General features: G+C 44.1%; 1 protein-coding gene across 5 annotated transcripts in view; it reads left to right on the forward strand.

Annotated features, from left to right (window-relative positions):
* The window catches only part of LOC129047324 (TBC1 domain family member 3G-like), a 96,966-nt gene that overhangs the window by 68,380 nt on the left and 12,127 nt on the right, over positions 1–16,459 (forward strand). For 3 of the 5 annotated variants that reach the window (XM_063718776.1, XM_063718779.1, XM_063718778.1), the window contains exon 1: positions 14,168–16,457. The exons of the other annotated variants lie outside the window; for them this stretch is intronic. In XM_063718776.1, the coding sequence (XP_063574846.1) occupies positions 16,372–16,457 (86 nt within the window). In that variant the 5' untranslated portion in view covers positions 14,168–16,371. Of the gene's footprint in view, positions 1–14,167; positions 16,458–16,459 lie in introns of those variants that run through there. 5 annotated transcript variants of the gene reach the window in all.

The raw sequence follows: 16,459 nt of genomic DNA on the forward strand, positions 1-16,459 counted from the left end.
CTGCCACTTGCACCCTGCCTGGCTTCAAATCCTAGCTCTGCTTATTAAGTCCTTTTAAGGGGATGATCTTTGAGCAAATGTCTTAGGTTCTGCTTTCCCAAGTAAATGGACACAATAGTTGCTACCTTGTGAAAGATTCATGTAGTTGACCAGCGTTTACCAAGTAGCATCAGTGTTCAGTTTCAGTCATTGCTGATTTTGTAGTTGGATTGTGAGGGGGTGTTGGGGTAGGGGGTGGTGTGTGTGTAGCACTTAATTGCATGCAGAAAGCAAAAGATACTTTTGATAACCGAGAGGCAGCTTTTCTCTGCCTTTGTGTCAAAAGGGAAGAAGGGAGTTTGGAGAGGGATACGAATTCTCTTTAATACTAAGTTCTCTTCCTCAAAACCAGAGGTAGATAGAATGTGTAATAAATTTACAGAATTTCTAGACTGAAACAGTCTGATTTTTTAAAATTTATTTTTATGTTTTCAGGTTGAGACTGAGCTAAAGTTAATCTGTGGTGACGTTCTGGATGCACTGGACAAACACCTCATTCCAGCAGCTACCACTGGCAAGTCCAAGGTTTTCTATTATGAAATGTAGGTTCTATACTAGAAAGGAAAATGTAACATTAAAAGTTGGCCTTTTTAGAATCATGACTTTCTTCTATGTAGGTTTCCAACTTTTATTTACAAATAATTGTTTAATGTTAGATGGATAGTTGATGTTGGAATAAAAAGATGGTCAGGCTATTATAAAAATGCATTAGCTTTTGCTTTACTTATTTATATTGCTTTGCTTTCATGGGACCTATCTCATTCCCCTCCCCCAAACGGCCACACATTGCACAGGGCTGGCTGAATGTTTCATGTAGAAATTTTATTTTATGATTAATACACTTGTGCCATTTCTTGGAACCACTTGCTTGTTTAATTCCAGTCTATCAAGCGATAGTTTTGTTGATATTTAGAGGCTCCTCAGTTAATTTCTGTGGGATTTTTGGTTATATTTAATAAGGAAAATAGTATGAAATGTCTAAGAAAAAAAGTGAAATGAAGCCAAATATTCTTGAGAGTGTTTAAAATTATTGAAGTACACTTGTTAATTGTTACATATATTTTTGTCACATATTTTCTATTATATAGAACAATTTTAGCTATTTTACTTTAAAAGTCATTGTTCCTGGTTTAAATCTAGGAAAGGGGACTACCACAGGTGTCTGGCAGAATTTGCCACAGGAAATGACAGGAAGGAGGCAGCAGAGAACAGCCTGGTGGCTTACAAAGCTGCTAGTGATATTGCAGTAAGAGAAATTTCACCAGTGCATCCCATTCACTTATGTCTTGCTCTCCATTTTTCCATATTCTCCTGTGAAATTCTGAATTTCCCTGACCCTGCCTGCAGGTAAGCTGTGGGGAAGAACACAAGCTGTCAGTGTGAAAGTGAAGGATAGCTATTTGAGTGTTCCATCTTGTTTCTTGGGACTGCCTTTGTAGGCTTGGCTGCGTAGTAATTCTTACGGCTCTTAGTTGAAGCTGCTTTGTATTAAAACAGACCTATCTCAACCCAGTAGCATAGCAGTCAGGATAATTCTTTTGATGTGGCATATGGTTGTTGTTAGTAGACTGAAAAGAAATCTAACATGTTAATATAACTAGAGGAAGGAAATGAGAGAAAATTATAATAGAATTATCTTAATTTTTGTATATTAGTGTTCAGTCTTTGTGGGCACGTTTTTAATAGTTATTCTCCTAGCAAACATCATTTTATATTTTCTGTTTTAGCATAAACAAGTTTCATTCTTACTGATGTGTGTTAAATTGTTCCCCCTTTTATACTTCAGCTTGTTCCGTTTTTGATAATGTAGATACAAATTTAAGGAATATTTATATGTACATAACATTTTACTTTTAAAAAGTTGTGACAAAATATACATACAATTTATCATTATAGCCATTTTGAAATGTGCAGTTCAGTGGCCCCAAGTACATCAACAGTGTTGTGTAATCACCACCACTATGTGAAAACTTTTTCTTCACTCACACAAAACAAACTATAGCCATTAAACAATAACTCTTCATTTCCCCCTCCCCAGCTGCCAGTAACCTCTATTTTACTTTGTCCCTATGAATTGGCCCATTTTAGATACCTCGTAGAAGTGGGATCATATAATATTTGTGCCTTGTAGCTGTCTTTATTTCAGTTAGTATAATGCTTTCAATGTTTCATTAATATTAAGCGTGGATCAGAGCTTCAGTCCTTTTTATGACTGAATAATAATCCATTTTATGTATTTTTCACACATCGTTTAGCCATTGAACTTTTGATGGACAGTGAGTTTCTTTTCACCTTTTCCTATTGTGTGACTAATGCTGCTATGAACATTGGTGCACTATTTGCTTGAGTTCTTGTTTCAATTCCAACTGGGAGTGGAAGTGGAACAGATAATTACTTTTTTTTAAGACACGAGATCTTATTCTGTCCCTGCAGTGGTGCAATCATAGCTCACTGCAGCCTCAACTTCCTGGACTCAGGTGATTCTCCTGCCTGAGCCTCCCAAGTAGCTGGCACTAGAGGCCTGTGCCACCATGCCTGGCTCAGTTTTAAATTTTTTTTGTAGAGGCAGGGTCTCGCTATGTTGTCTAGGCTGGTCTTGAACTCCTGGCCCAAAGTGATCCTCCTGCCTCAGCCTCCCAAAATGCTGGGACTACAGGCATGACCCACTATACCTGGCCTTTTTGCCCATTTTTGAATTTGTTTTTTAGTTTGAGTGTTTGGAGTTATTTATCTATTCCAGATAGTAATCTCTTTGTGAGTATTTTCTCCTGTTTGGTAGGCTGTCATTTTGCTTTGTTGATATTGCCTTTTTTTTTTTCTTTTTGAGATGGAGTCTCACTCTGTCTCCCAGGCTGGAGTGCAGTGGTGCGATCTCGGCTCACTGCAACCTCTGCCTCCTGGGTTCAAGCGATTCTTCTGCCTCAGCCTCCCAAGTAGCTGGTACTACAGGTGCGTGCCACCTCACCTGGCTGATTTTTGTGTGTGTGTGTATTTTTAGTAGATGGGGTTTCACTCTGTTGGCCAGGCTGGTCTCGAACTCCTGGACTGAAGCTATCAGCTTGACTTCACCTCCCAAAGTGCTGGGTTTATAGGCATGAGCCACTGCACCTGGCCAAGAAGAAAAATTATCTCTGTTTGCCTATTGATTTTCTATGTAAAGAACCCTAAGGATTCTACAAAAAATTGTTAGAGCAAATAAACCAATCCAGCAAAGTTACAAGATACAAAATCAACACGCAAAAATCAGTTGCATTTATATACAATAGCAATAAACATTCCAGAGAAAAGAATATCATTATAATAGCATCAAAAAGAATAAGGCACTTTAGAATAAATTGATCCAAGAAGGTGAAAGACTCATACACTGAAAATGATAAAACCTTGCTGAAAGTAATTAAAGAAGACATAAATAAATGAAAGACATCCTATGTTTATGAAGGAGGACTTAATATTGTTATGATGTCAAGACTATCCAAAGCAATCTACAGATTCGATGTAATCCTTCTGAATATTCCAATGGCACATCTGATTTTCTTTCTGAAATAGAAAACTCATTTTAAACCTCATAGGGAATTTCAAGTCACCCTCCCTGAATAATCAAAACAATTTTGAAAAAGAAGAAAAGAGTTGGAGAACTTGGCCGGGCATGGTGGCTCATGCCTGTAATCCCAGCACTTTGGGAGGCCAAGGCAGGTGGATCACGAGGTCAGGAGATTGAGACCATCCTGGCTAACACAGTGAAACCCCGTCTCTACTAAAAATACAAAAAAATTAGCCAGGCGTGGTGGCAGGCACCTGTAGTCCCAGCTACTCGGGAGGCTGAGGCAGGAGAATGGCATGAACCCGGGAGGCAGAGCTTGCAGTGAGCTGAGATCATGCCACTGCACTCCAGCCTGGGCAACAGAGTGAGACTCCTTTCTCAAAAAAAAAAAAAAAACAACAGGCCAGGTGCAGTGGCTCACACCTATAATCCCAGCACTTTGGGAGGCTGAGGTGGGTGGATCTCTTGAGGTCAGGAGTTCAAGACCAGCCTGGCCAACACGGTGAAACTCCATCTCTACTACGAATACAAAATAGCTGGGCATGGTGGCGTGCACCTGTAATTCCAGCTACTCGGGAGGCTGAGGCAGGAGAGTCACTTCAACCCAGGAGGCAGAGGTTGTAGTGAGCCAAGATCACGCCACTGCATTACAGCCTGGGTGACAGAGTGAGACTCTGTTTCAAAAAAAAAAAAAGGAAAAGAAAAACCGAAAACTGTGATACTGGCATAAGGACAGACATCGAGATCAATGGGGTGGAATAGAGGGCCCAGAAACAAACTCTCACATCAGTGGTCAGTTGAGTTTTGAAAAGGGTGCCAAGATGTGCTGGGCACAGTGGCTCACACCAGTTATCCTAATACTTTGGGAGGCTGAGGCAGGAGGATCACTTGTGGTCAGGAGTTTGAGACCAGCCTGGCCAACATGGCAAAACCTTGTCTTTACCAAAAATACAAAAATTAACCAGGCAAGGTGGCAGGCACCTATAATCCCAGCTCCTTGAGAGGCTAAGGCAGGAAAGTTGCTTGAACCTCGGAGGCAGAGATTGCAGTGAGCCGAGATTGCACCACTGCACTCCAGCCTGGGACCCAGCGAGACTCTGTCTCAAAAAAAAAAAAAAGAAAAAGAAAAAAGAAAACTATACATTTTATTACATGTATACATCTGTCTTTCATATACTTGTAACTCAGAAAACCATGCTTTCACAAATATAATAATAGAAATACAATAACATTGGCAATCATAACATTCGTGAAACTGTAAAGAATAAACTGGCCAGATGCTGTCTCTTACACCCTAGAACCCAGGATCTGGTCAAAGCTTCTCTTGGTTATATGAACTCACTTCATGGACCTGTCATAAGGCTCAAAAGAGATACTGTAATCAAAAGCATCTTGTAAACTGCATAAGCCTGTAGATATGTGGTTCATCTAAATCCAGGCACTTCAATGACTGATAGCTGCCCCCCCAGAACCTCCTTTCTCGATTCTTAACATAAACAACTTATATTTCCAAGTCCAGTTCAAAAGTTATATTCTTGGAAGCCTCCGCGTCCCTCCTGTCCATCCAGGCAGAACTAATCCATCTACACTCTAGTATTATGCTCTCATAACTCTTGGCTCTTCACCAGTTCATTCAAGAGTGTAACGACTAGTTAAAATATGTCAGGCATCATGCTAGACACTGGAGAAAAAATCTTAAATGTGTAAAGCTTACAAAGCTTTTTCACACACATTATCTCATTTCATACTTTAAAAATATTCCATAGGATCATGATTATGTGTTTACAATTTCTCTAACCAGAATAAATTCCCAGGGGGTAGAGACTAAATGTGATTCATCTTTGATTCCCCAGAGTTCTAATGCAGTGTCTGGCACCAGAAGGCACCCATTAAGCACTTGATAAATGAATGAATAAAGGAGTAACAGACACTTGTTCGATTACTAAAATATCAATCAGGGTTGACACTGAAATAATCTTTCCACAAAGTTTCCACAGGGGAAAGGGGAAAAATACATTATATTATATACAAACACATCTGGGGAGTGAAAACTCCTCCCTACGGCAGAGCATCTCCAACTCAAGCTTAACTGTTTAACAAAGCCACATAGCAACTGAAGATGGATTTGATTTTACTACTGGACTAACAAGCTCTTAGTGAAGAACAATGAGTTCTGCATAAAAGCTCCTATGTAGATGCTTGGTAAAACTGGACATTATTACACAAATATTAAAAAATTAAATATTAAAATAAACACTTAAAGAGCTTCTGCACAGCAAAAAAAAAATATATATATCATGAGAGTGAACAGGCAACCTAGAGAATGGGAGAAAATGTTTGCAATCTATCCATCTGAGAAAGGTCTAATATCCAGGATCTACAAGGAATTTAAACAAATTTATAAGAAAAAAAAACCACCCCATCAAAAAGAGGGTGAAGGGTATGAACAGACACTTCTCAAAAGAAGATATTTATGTGGCCAACAAACATATGAAAAAAAGCTCATCATCACTGCTCATTAGAGAAATGCAAATCAAAACCACAATTAGATACCATCTCATGCCAGTTAGAATGGTGATCATTAAAAATTAGTCAGGAAACAACAGATGCTGGAAAGGATGTGGAGATACAGGCACGCTTTTACACCGTTGGTGGGAGTGTAAATTAGTTCCGTCATTATGGAAGACAGTGTGGCGATTCCTCACAGTGACCAATTTAAATTATATTTTACATGTAATAAAACCATTTTCTATTTACAAAAATCAAATAAAGTCTCGTAAAGCAAACACGCCTCCATTTATTTCCCACTTTTTGCACAAAATTGGATTTTCACTGTAACTGAGGTGTGCTAAATGCATGGTTAAGCTAGTGTCAGCATCATCTTCCTATAAATTACAGATGACTTCTGTGAGCAGGTCTCTTCAGACTCATGTATGTTGTATTTTGAAATCTACTTTAGAGGATATTTTAAGACTTTTAGAACCAGAAATACCATTGGACCCAGCAATCCCATTACTGGCTATATACCCAAAGGATTGTAAATCATTCTACTCTAAAGACACATGCACACGTATGTTTATTGCAGCACTATTTACAATAGCAAAGACTTGGAACCAATCCAAAGGCCCATCAAGCATAGACTGCATAAAGAAAATGTGGTACATATACACCATGGAATACTATGGAGCCATAAAAAAGAATGAGTTCATGTCATATTCGGGGACTTGGATGAGGCTGGAAACCATCATCTCAGCAAACCAACACAGGAACAGAAAACCAAACACCACACGTTCTCACTCATAAGTGGGAGTTGAACAATGAGAACACATGGGCACAGGGAGGGGAACATCACACACCAGGGCCTGTCAGGGGATGGCGGGCAAGGGGAGGGATAGCATTAGGACAAATACTTAATGCATGCGGGGCTTAAAACCTACACGACAGGATAGGTGCAGCGAACCACCATGGCACACGTATACCCATGTAACAAACCTGCACGTTCTGCACATGTATCCCAGAACTTAAAGTATAATTTTAAAAAATTTTCAAAATAAAAAATAAACAAAGTCTTGTTTCGGGGTAATATTAATTTGCGTTACCACGTATTTCAACACGGCAGACAATTGTACCATCTGAGACAAACGGAGCTTTGACATGAAATCTTAAAATACCCCATGAATGGTGGCCAGGCGCGGTGGCTCACACCTGTAATCCCAGCACTTTGGGAGGCCCAGGCGGGCAGATCACTCGGTCAGTAGATTGAGACCATCCTGGCTAACACGGTGAAACCCCGTCTCTACTAAAAATACAAAAAATTATCGGGGCGTGGTGGCAGGCGCCTGTAATCCCATCTACTCCTGAGGCTGAGGCAGGAGAATGGCGTGAACCCGGGAGGTGGAGCTTGCAGTGAGCCAGATCGGGCCACTGCACTCCAGCCTGGGCAACAGAGCCAGACTCCATCTCAAAAAAAAAAAAAAAAAAAAAACCATGAATGGATTGATAGACAAAAAGCGAAAAAATCCAATGCTACCAGCTCTCATAAGCTCAAATTTCAATTCTCTACTGTACAAAAATCCCTGGTATAAGTGAGAGATATACTTCAAGATCTTTGCATATTCCAAAGTTTACGGCTGTCACTGACAGAGAGCTTCTTCCGTAAACTTCCCACGTTTGCACTGAAGAGCACTGTGTCTGGGGACTATTTTACTATCACTAGCTTCATAATGGTGTTTTCTTCTTGGTGTAATATTTCACAAAGAGACCAAGAATACGTATGTGTGTATGTGAATCATTCATACTAGTTACCACGTAAATAACAACAAGCAGCAAATATGAAGTTAAAAGTGAAGTTGAAGTGTAAATGCTGCCGTCCAGATGGGTGAGGCTTACTCATCCGCCAAGCGACGTCCTCAACCTCGCCTCCACCGCAAACAGTGTTCAAGTTTCCATCTCAACAGAACGTCCGCATCATGAACCTTTACGGTTCATAAATAGTCGAGAAAGCTAACATCAAATTCTTGAATGCCAAGAGTCTACAAATTATTCCATTCACAGATGTTATAATCGGAATTTTTTTTTTTTTTTTTTTTTGATAAGGAGTCTTGCTCTCACCCAGACTATAGTGCAGTGGCAAGACCTTGGCTCACTGCAACCTCCGCCTCCACGGTTCAAGCAGTTCTCCTGCCTCAGCCTCCCGAGTAGCTGGAATTACAGGCACGCCCCACCATACCTGGTACTTTTTTGTATTTTTAGTAGAGACGGTGTTTCACTATGTTGGCCAGGCTGGTTTTGAACTCCTGACCGCAAGTGATCCGCCCACCTCAGCCTCCCCAAGTGCTGGGATTACAGGCGTGAGCCACCTCGCCCAACTCTGATCATTACTTAATTAGGATAAAACCATTCCTGAGAAAGGTCATTCAGTTCTGATGATAGTATCTCTCATATTTTTCAAATACTGTCATTGTTAATAAGAGTTTCACTCCACTAAGGCTACACTGGCATCAAATGTATTTCAGATCTGGCCAGGCCCGGTAGCTCATGCCTGCAATCCCAGGATTCTGGGAGGTCGAGGTGGGTGGTTCACCTGAGGTCAGGAGTTGGAGACCAGGCTGGCCAACATGGCAAAACCCCATCTCTACTAAAAATACAAAAAATTAGCTGGGCGTGGTGGCAGGTGCCTGTAATCCTAGCTACTCGGGAGGTTGAGGCAGGAGAACCCCTTGAACCTGGGAGGGAGAGGTTGCAGTGCGCCAAGATTGCGCCCCACTGCACTCCAGCCTGGGCGATGGAGCAAGACTCCATCTCCAAAATAATAATAATAAAATACAGTGAGATTTTTTTTTGTTTGGTTGGTTTTTTCTGTTTTTTGTTTTTTTTTGACCGAGTCTCGCTCTGTCGCCCAGGCTGGAGTGTGGTGGCGCGGTCTCGGCTCACTGCAAGCTGTTCCTCCCGGGTTCACGCCATTCTCTTGCCTCAGCCTCCCTAGTAGCTGGGACTACAGGCGCCCGCCACCACGCCCGGCTAATTTTTTGTATTTTTAGTAAAGACGGAGTTTCACCGTGTTAGCCAGGATGGTCTCCATCTCCTGACCTCGTGATCCACCCACCTCGGCCTCCCAAAGTGCTGGGATTACAGGCGTGAGCTACCACACCTGGCCCAACACAGTGAGTTTTAATAGACAGTCAAGGTCAGGTGACATTCATCTATCTAGTCCTACAGGCCATTTTGGCATCCAAGGGTTTCACAGGGCTGGAGTCACTTAGCTCTAGGTGCACAATTCTAATGTATGAGTATACTTTTCTATTCTAAAGCCGCAGTGGGCAAAATGGGTCGGTGTAATTTTAGAATTCATCTTCTACATATCAAGCACTGTAATAGGTAAACATTTTATATACATCCTCTCTAATCTTTGCAACATTCCACAACGTAAGGGTTATTTTACCCATTGAAAAATCACTGGAAAGTCAGAGGATTTAAGGCCATTGCCCCCAACATCTACAGCCCACACCAGGATTTGAACCCAGATCTCTCTGGTTTCAAAACCCTGCCCTAATCATTTCACTATATTACCAATCCAAGGAATAAATAAAGTTAAGGTATCTTAGTCAGATAAAAGTGGTAAATTAGACCAGGCATGGTGGCTCATGCCTGTAATCCCAGCACTTTGGGAGGCCGAGGAGGCAGATCACGAGGTCAGGAGATCGAGACCATCCTGGCTAACACGGTGAGACCCCACCTCTACTAAAAAAATACAAAAAATTAGTCGAGTGTGGTGACACACACCTGTAGTCCCAGCTACTCGGGAGGCTGAGGCAGGAGAATCGCTTGAAGCTGAGAGGCAGAGATTGCAGTGAGCCGAGATCGTGCCACTGCACTCCAGCCTGGGTGACACAGTGAGACTCCATCTCAAAAAATTTTTTAAAAATGTGGCAAATTAATGAGAGGAAAATTTAAAAAGTTAACCCCACAAACCAAGAAATCTATTCATGATTATGTTTTTTGTAAGAGACAGAGTCTTGCTCTATTGTCCAGGCTAGTCTCAAAGTCCTGACCTCAAGCAATCCTCCGGACTCAGCCTCCTGAGTAGTGGGGATTATAGGCATTACAGGCATGAGCCAATGCCCCCAGCAAGAAGTCTGTATGTTCTTATCATACACGTGACTAAACAAAATTATACTTAAGAAACTGACAAATCATGGTAATATTTTCAATATCACGACTACACTGAAACCCTGCCAGAGGTATTTTTAAAATGTCAAGGATTTTTTTGATTTATTTTATTTTTGAGACAGTCTCCCTCTGTTGCCCAGGCTGGAGTGCAGCAGTGAGATCTTGGCTCACCGCAACCTCTACCTCCCGGATTCAAGCGATTCTCCTGCCTCGGCCTCCCGAGTAGCTGGGATTGCAGGCACGTGCCACCACACCTGGCTAACTTTTGTATTTTTAGTAGAGACAGGGTTTTGCCATGTTGGTCAGGCTGCTCTCGCACCCTTGACTTTGTGATCCGCCCACCTCGGCATCCTCAAGTGCTGAGAATACAGGCGTGAGCCACCGCGCCTGGCCAAAATGTCAAGGATTTTTACGCTGATGTGCTTAATGTGCCCAATCTGCAATTCTGGTGGTAATCAGTGACATACCCATAAATCAGAGAGTACTTCTATGAAAATAATCACAGCCTACAAATATGGATAAAACTCCTCAGCTTTACCTCTTAGATGGTTCTAGACAGTTTCAGAATTCATGCCTCTTTCTTCAACTCTCTCATTAGTTTTATTACCCTTGGCAGTAAAATAATCTTGCCAATTGCTTTCCCTATGAAATTGTGAATGAAAATTCCCATTTCTCTTTGCTAGGTCTTGTTAGCTGCCATCTCTGGGAAGGAGAAAGTGTTTTTATAGATATGCATGGCAAGGACAAATAATGGAGCTGAAATGCAAGGGTGGATGGCAAATAAATTGCATCTTGTGAACTACCTCCAACTAATTTCTGCCTGGAGCACTGTGTTTAAAAGGATTCCTAGGCCACACCTGGAGGGATCTGGGAAAAAAGAAAACAAAAGAGATGTAACGAAGGTAAGCGGAGAACCAGTAAAGTGTAGTGCTACAGTAGCCTAGGGTTTCAAGGACAGGAGATTATAATATCCAGTCAGGCAGAGCAGCAGTCAAACAACATGAAGAAAAATGTCCATGAGACTTGGCATGCAGGAGATCACTGATGTGCCTATTGACAAGTTCAGTAATGTTGTGAGGGAAGAAGTCAATGGGCTAAAGCAGACACAGAGACAGCAGGTGTAAACCAGAGACAGACCAGTGCACCGGATGGCTGAAGTCGAATACTTATGTAGCAAATGGGGATAGAGACACCTGTCCCATGGATGTATTGGCCTTCTCAGGACAAATATTCCATCCCCTGAAAACCATAGGAAAAGGGTAAAGAGGGATACTCCTATAGGTCAATTTATAGAAGAGAGCAAAACCTTAAAATTCTCGATGAAGTAGGAGCTAAGAACCTCTGTATCAGGTGAAGAGACAAGAAGGTCAAGATGGGGAAAGGGAAAGGAGAAGATTTGCTAAAGATGTTGAAGAGAATGAGAGAACTAAACAGGGCTGGGTGAGCAAAAGGCATCAGGCAAGGCTGAGTACTCAGATGAGGTTGAAAATATGTAATAGTTACTTTAAAACAGGGTTAATCTGTATGACTAGGTCCTTTTTCTTTAGCCCTCAGATACAGAAGTAGAACAACAGACTGGATTGGGCTGGCATTTTGCCAGGATACAGCAGGAAGATGGGGGCACAGGAAAGGCCCAATGTTGGGAGTATTTCCGTTAATCTCCTATGAGATCCAGGCTGGCTAGGGTAGCAAGGTAGCTTATGAGAAGAAAAATACAGACAAACTCGTGAGACTGCAGAGGCTTGGAAGGAGAAAATGTGTTGGGTGACAGTGAGATGCAGAAGATTTCTAAGGTGATACACCTGTAGAGGAGAAGGTGGAGGTCCCAGCCTGGGGAAGAGGTGGCTAATCTGCCCCTGGTGACGACCACTGGCGTTAAAGGAATCCAGAAGAGACGAGGTTTTTTCTGTTTGTGGAAGTTATCTCCTTGTCCAAGTTTCTCTTCACCACTGAAAACCTCTGAAAGTTGTCAATTTCATTAAGGTAGATTCAGAAGACCTATCTGATTCCAAATGACAAAATGCTTCTAGAGAAAAAGCACATATGTCTGGTCAGATAATGTATGTATGACTTCGGACAAATCATAGCATTTCAGTGTTTGAGGTAATCTAGTCTGTCTGTCCTCTTTATTCCTTAACTCTCCATCTGTACAGACAGAAACAATGTAATCAGCCACATATCTTGTATAAAATAAATATGAAGAGAGCCAATTATAAAGGCAGAAGTTCTTGGGGTGAGGGGAAGAATTTTAAAATACAAAATTAACTAGCTACTTCTTCAAGAAGAAAAATATCAGGGAGTACTGAAAGAGAACAATTGCAGAAAGGAAGAGAAATTAACGTGAACAGCAACCAAAAACCTTCTAAGAATGTATCCACAGTCCAGTGGAAAAGGAATACCCACCCTGATGACACCTTGATCTTGGACCCATGGCCTCCAGTACTGTGAGACAGTAACATTCTGTTGTTAAAGGTGCCCAGTCTGTGGTACTGTAAAACAGCCCTAGGAAACTAACACAGCCTGTTAGCCCACAGATGGTGGAGAGATGGAATGCTCAGTGGAGCTCCAGGCTTACTGTCTACAGCTCCCAAAGTGCGCTACGGGACCCTTGGGTGGGTGAGGTATGCAAGATAATTTTGGGTGGTGCAGGGTGAATAATTTCAATTGACATAAAAATGTGTTTATCTTACTGGGTAAATCAGGCGTCCCCACCTGTTAGGAACCAGGCTGCACAGCAGGAGGTGAGCAGCCAGCCAGGGAGCAAAGCTTCATCTGTAGAAACAGCCGCTCCCCATCCCTCACATTACCACATGAGCTCTGCCACCTGTCACATGAGTGGTGCCGTTACATTCTCATAGAACCCAACTGTGAACTCAGCATGCCAAGAATCCAGATTGCGTGCTCCTTATGAGAACCTAATGCCTGATGATCTGTGACTATCTCCCATCACCTCCCGATGGGACCATGTAGTTGCAGGAAAACAAGTTCAGGGCTCCCACTGATTCTATATTATGGTGAGTTGTGTAATTATTTCATTATATATTACAGTGAAATAATCATAGAAATAAAGCACACAATAAATGTAATGGGCTTGAATCATCTCTGCATCATCCCTTCCCCTTCTCCCAGGTCCGTGGAAGAGTTGTCTTCAAGAAAACTGCTCTCTGGTGCCAAAAAGTTTGGGGACCGCTGGTGAAAACGTTTCTAAGAATAGTCAAGCAACTTAAGCTTTACATGCTACGAAGTATACAGGTTTAAATGCTAATAAAAATAGGTGCAAATGAAAACACTCTTTCTGTGGTCCAGGGAATCTTAACCATTCTATCAGAAAGACTTGCAGCTTGGAGCTGCAGCTGCCCTCCCACATCCTTCCCACTGTAAAGCCCTGCAACACACACACACACACACACACACACGCACATACATACACATGCATATACTTGCAGACACACATGCACACAGATGCACATACATAAATACATTCCCATGTATATACCTGCACACACACATACATACGTACACATGCATATAAATGCGCACACACACAGACACACACACACGCTGTGCTTCATGCCCTCACTAGGGTGGCCTGGGAGGAAATGCGTGTTTTTAGGAGAAAGGAAGACAACTGAGGCCCCTCATTCTCCTGGTGTTTGCACAAGAGCCTTCTCTGCAGACCATGCTCCAGTCTCTTTCTTGGTTCTCCCTGTTACTGAAAGAGAGAAGCAGAGGCCCGGCACATACTCAGCTGCTTAGGGCTCAAGCCAAGTTCGCAAGCTTCCTGGGGAGCCTAGTGAGATGAAGGCACTGCAGAGCCTCCCCAAAAGAGGCGTCGGCTTTTCATGGATCCTTGAGCCCAGGAAGGCGATGGGTCAGACATCACACTTCATCAGAAGACCTGAGCAAACTCCGGTGAGAAAGGGCAATGGTCAAAGATTTTATTCTCTCGGAGAAGGGGTTCTCGGGCTGTAAGCAGCAGGCAGAAGACTTTATTGCATGCGTAGTTAGGTGATGGCGACCTACGGTTTTCACTGGGGACTGGGATCGAGAGTGACCCGACCTCCTACTCACGCTCGTCTCTCCCTGTCTCTCTCTTTGCCTTTTGTGTCTCTCCCTATCTCTTGCTCCTTTTCCTCTCAGCCTCCTCTGTCTCTTTCCTTATCTCTCTTCCTCTCTCTCCCTCACTCCTTCTCCCCATCTCTCTTTCTCTCTCCTTCTTTTCCACTTCTCTCTCCCTCCCCATCTCTCTGCCTGCCACTGTTCAGGCTCCTGGGGCCCCACGTGGGTGGGTGGACACAGGACTCCTAGGCTATCTTTCACAGCGCAAGCAGAGGGCTGCAGGACCTTGGTCCCCACCTCCCAGCATCCTCAAAATGAGGGGTGTGGGGTGTGCCTGTGCTCTCCTGGGTGGGAACCCCACACTCCAGGAAATAGAAACCGCAGGTCACAGCTGGCTTGAGTGGTGCCCATGGGGCTGCCAGCTTCCATCGTGTGATCTGCTGAGGCCAAAGCAGAGGACAGCAGCCCAGGCCCGACTCTGCAGCAGGGTGGGGGTAGGGGTGGGCTTGGGGGTGGGGATGGGGATGGGAGCCGCCAATGCAAACTGGCCCCTGGCTGGTTTCCTACCCTGCACCCTGCCATGCAAGGCCTCCTCTCCCACCCCTACCCCTGTCTGTCCCACCTCCACCCCTAGGCTGTCCCCCACCCAGGCTCCAGAAGTCTCCCAGGATCCAGGAACTAAGGGCAACCACTGGGTTCCACAGCCCCTAGTCCATGGGTCAGCCACCCCTCTGCGTCCTGACAAACCTTGGCTCTCATGCCCCACCCCAAGCCAACCACACAGCCCTGTCTCCCCACCAGCATTATTACCGCCTCCTGATTTTGGCCCTGACAGCCCTGCTTCCTGGTAACCTTGCCCCCTCCCACCCTGCTCCTGGCAAGCCCAAAGGCCAGCGCCCTCCACCCACCCTTCCTGGGGGCCACTCTACTATCTCCTTGCCCAGATGTCTTAACCTGGCTTTACCAAGCTAGAATAAATAACAGGGATGAGGCCCCGGACTCTGCCAGGAAAATGTGCCAAAATACTCCATTTAGAAGCGGGAACAGTGATGGAGCCTATGAATGACCCCAGGATTGTCACCCAAGCAGCAAGAAGAGCAAGGAGACCAGTTTCCTGCTCTTACCCGGGGAGGACGTGGCCAGGGCTCCACAAGGCCTTGGAGAGGGGTGGGTAGGAGAGCAGATCCACCCTCCTCTGGAGGAAGCAACCACCACCCCCAGGAAGCAGCAGATGGGGGCACACAGGCAGAGTCCCCACGTGCTGTAGAGCAGGGCCAGCAGATCTGTACTCAGCCTCAGCCCCAGGGGAGCTGCAACATAGACTGAGACCCTCACAGATTGGGCTCTGTGCCCCCACCCAAATCTCATCTGGAATTGTAATCCTCCTGTGTCAAGGGAGGAACCTGGTGGGAGGGGATGGGATCTGGGGACAGTTTCCTCCCTGCTGTTCCCCTGATAGTGAGGGAGTTCTCAGGAGAGCTAATGGTTTGAAAGAGTGGCACTTCCTGGTTCTTCACTCACTCCCTCCTGCCCCCTTGTGGAGAAGGTGCATGCTTCCCCTTCGCCTTCTGCCGTGACTGTAGGTTCCCTGAACTGGGAGTCAATTAAACCTCTTTCCTTTATAAATTACCTAGTCTCAAGTATTTCTTTATAGCAGTGTGAAAACAAACTAATAACCCTCCCTGAGGCACCTTCTCCTTAGGCAACCAGCTGTCTCCATGCTCCTCCTCTGCCCCCGTTCTTTCTTTTCCCCTCATGAGGCCCAAGTGATAAACAGGGCCAGCCGCAGCCCCAGCCCCAGCCCCAGCCCCGTCCTACTGCAGGCCTGTGTGGCTGCTGGAGAGGCCATGCTCCTTTCCTCTCCCCGAGCCTGCCTGATACGCTTTCTGGATCCTGGAGGAAACTGACCCACTATTCTCATACTGGTGCAACATCACCAGTATGAGTACCAGTCTTGGTACAACTTCCAAGACTTCAAAGCTGTACCATTTGAGCCAGGCTTTTTTCTTGTCTCCACTTGCTAGGGCTGTCGTTGGGACAGTCCTAGAGGGTGGTGCCAATGGATGAATGGATGGATGGACAGTAGTCCAGGGATGATGTCCCTGTCTATCCTGAACTCGGCCCTTCCTCCAATGAGAAGCCTTCCTGAGT

This window comes from Pongo abelii, chromosome 19 (assembly GCF_028885655.2).
Source record: "Pongo abelii isolate AG06213 chromosome 19, NHGRI_mPonAbe1-v2.0_pri, whole genome shotgun sequence".
Classification (NCBI taxonomy): domain Eukaryota; kingdom Metazoa; phylum Chordata; class Mammalia; order Primates; family Hominidae; genus Pongo; species Pongo abelii.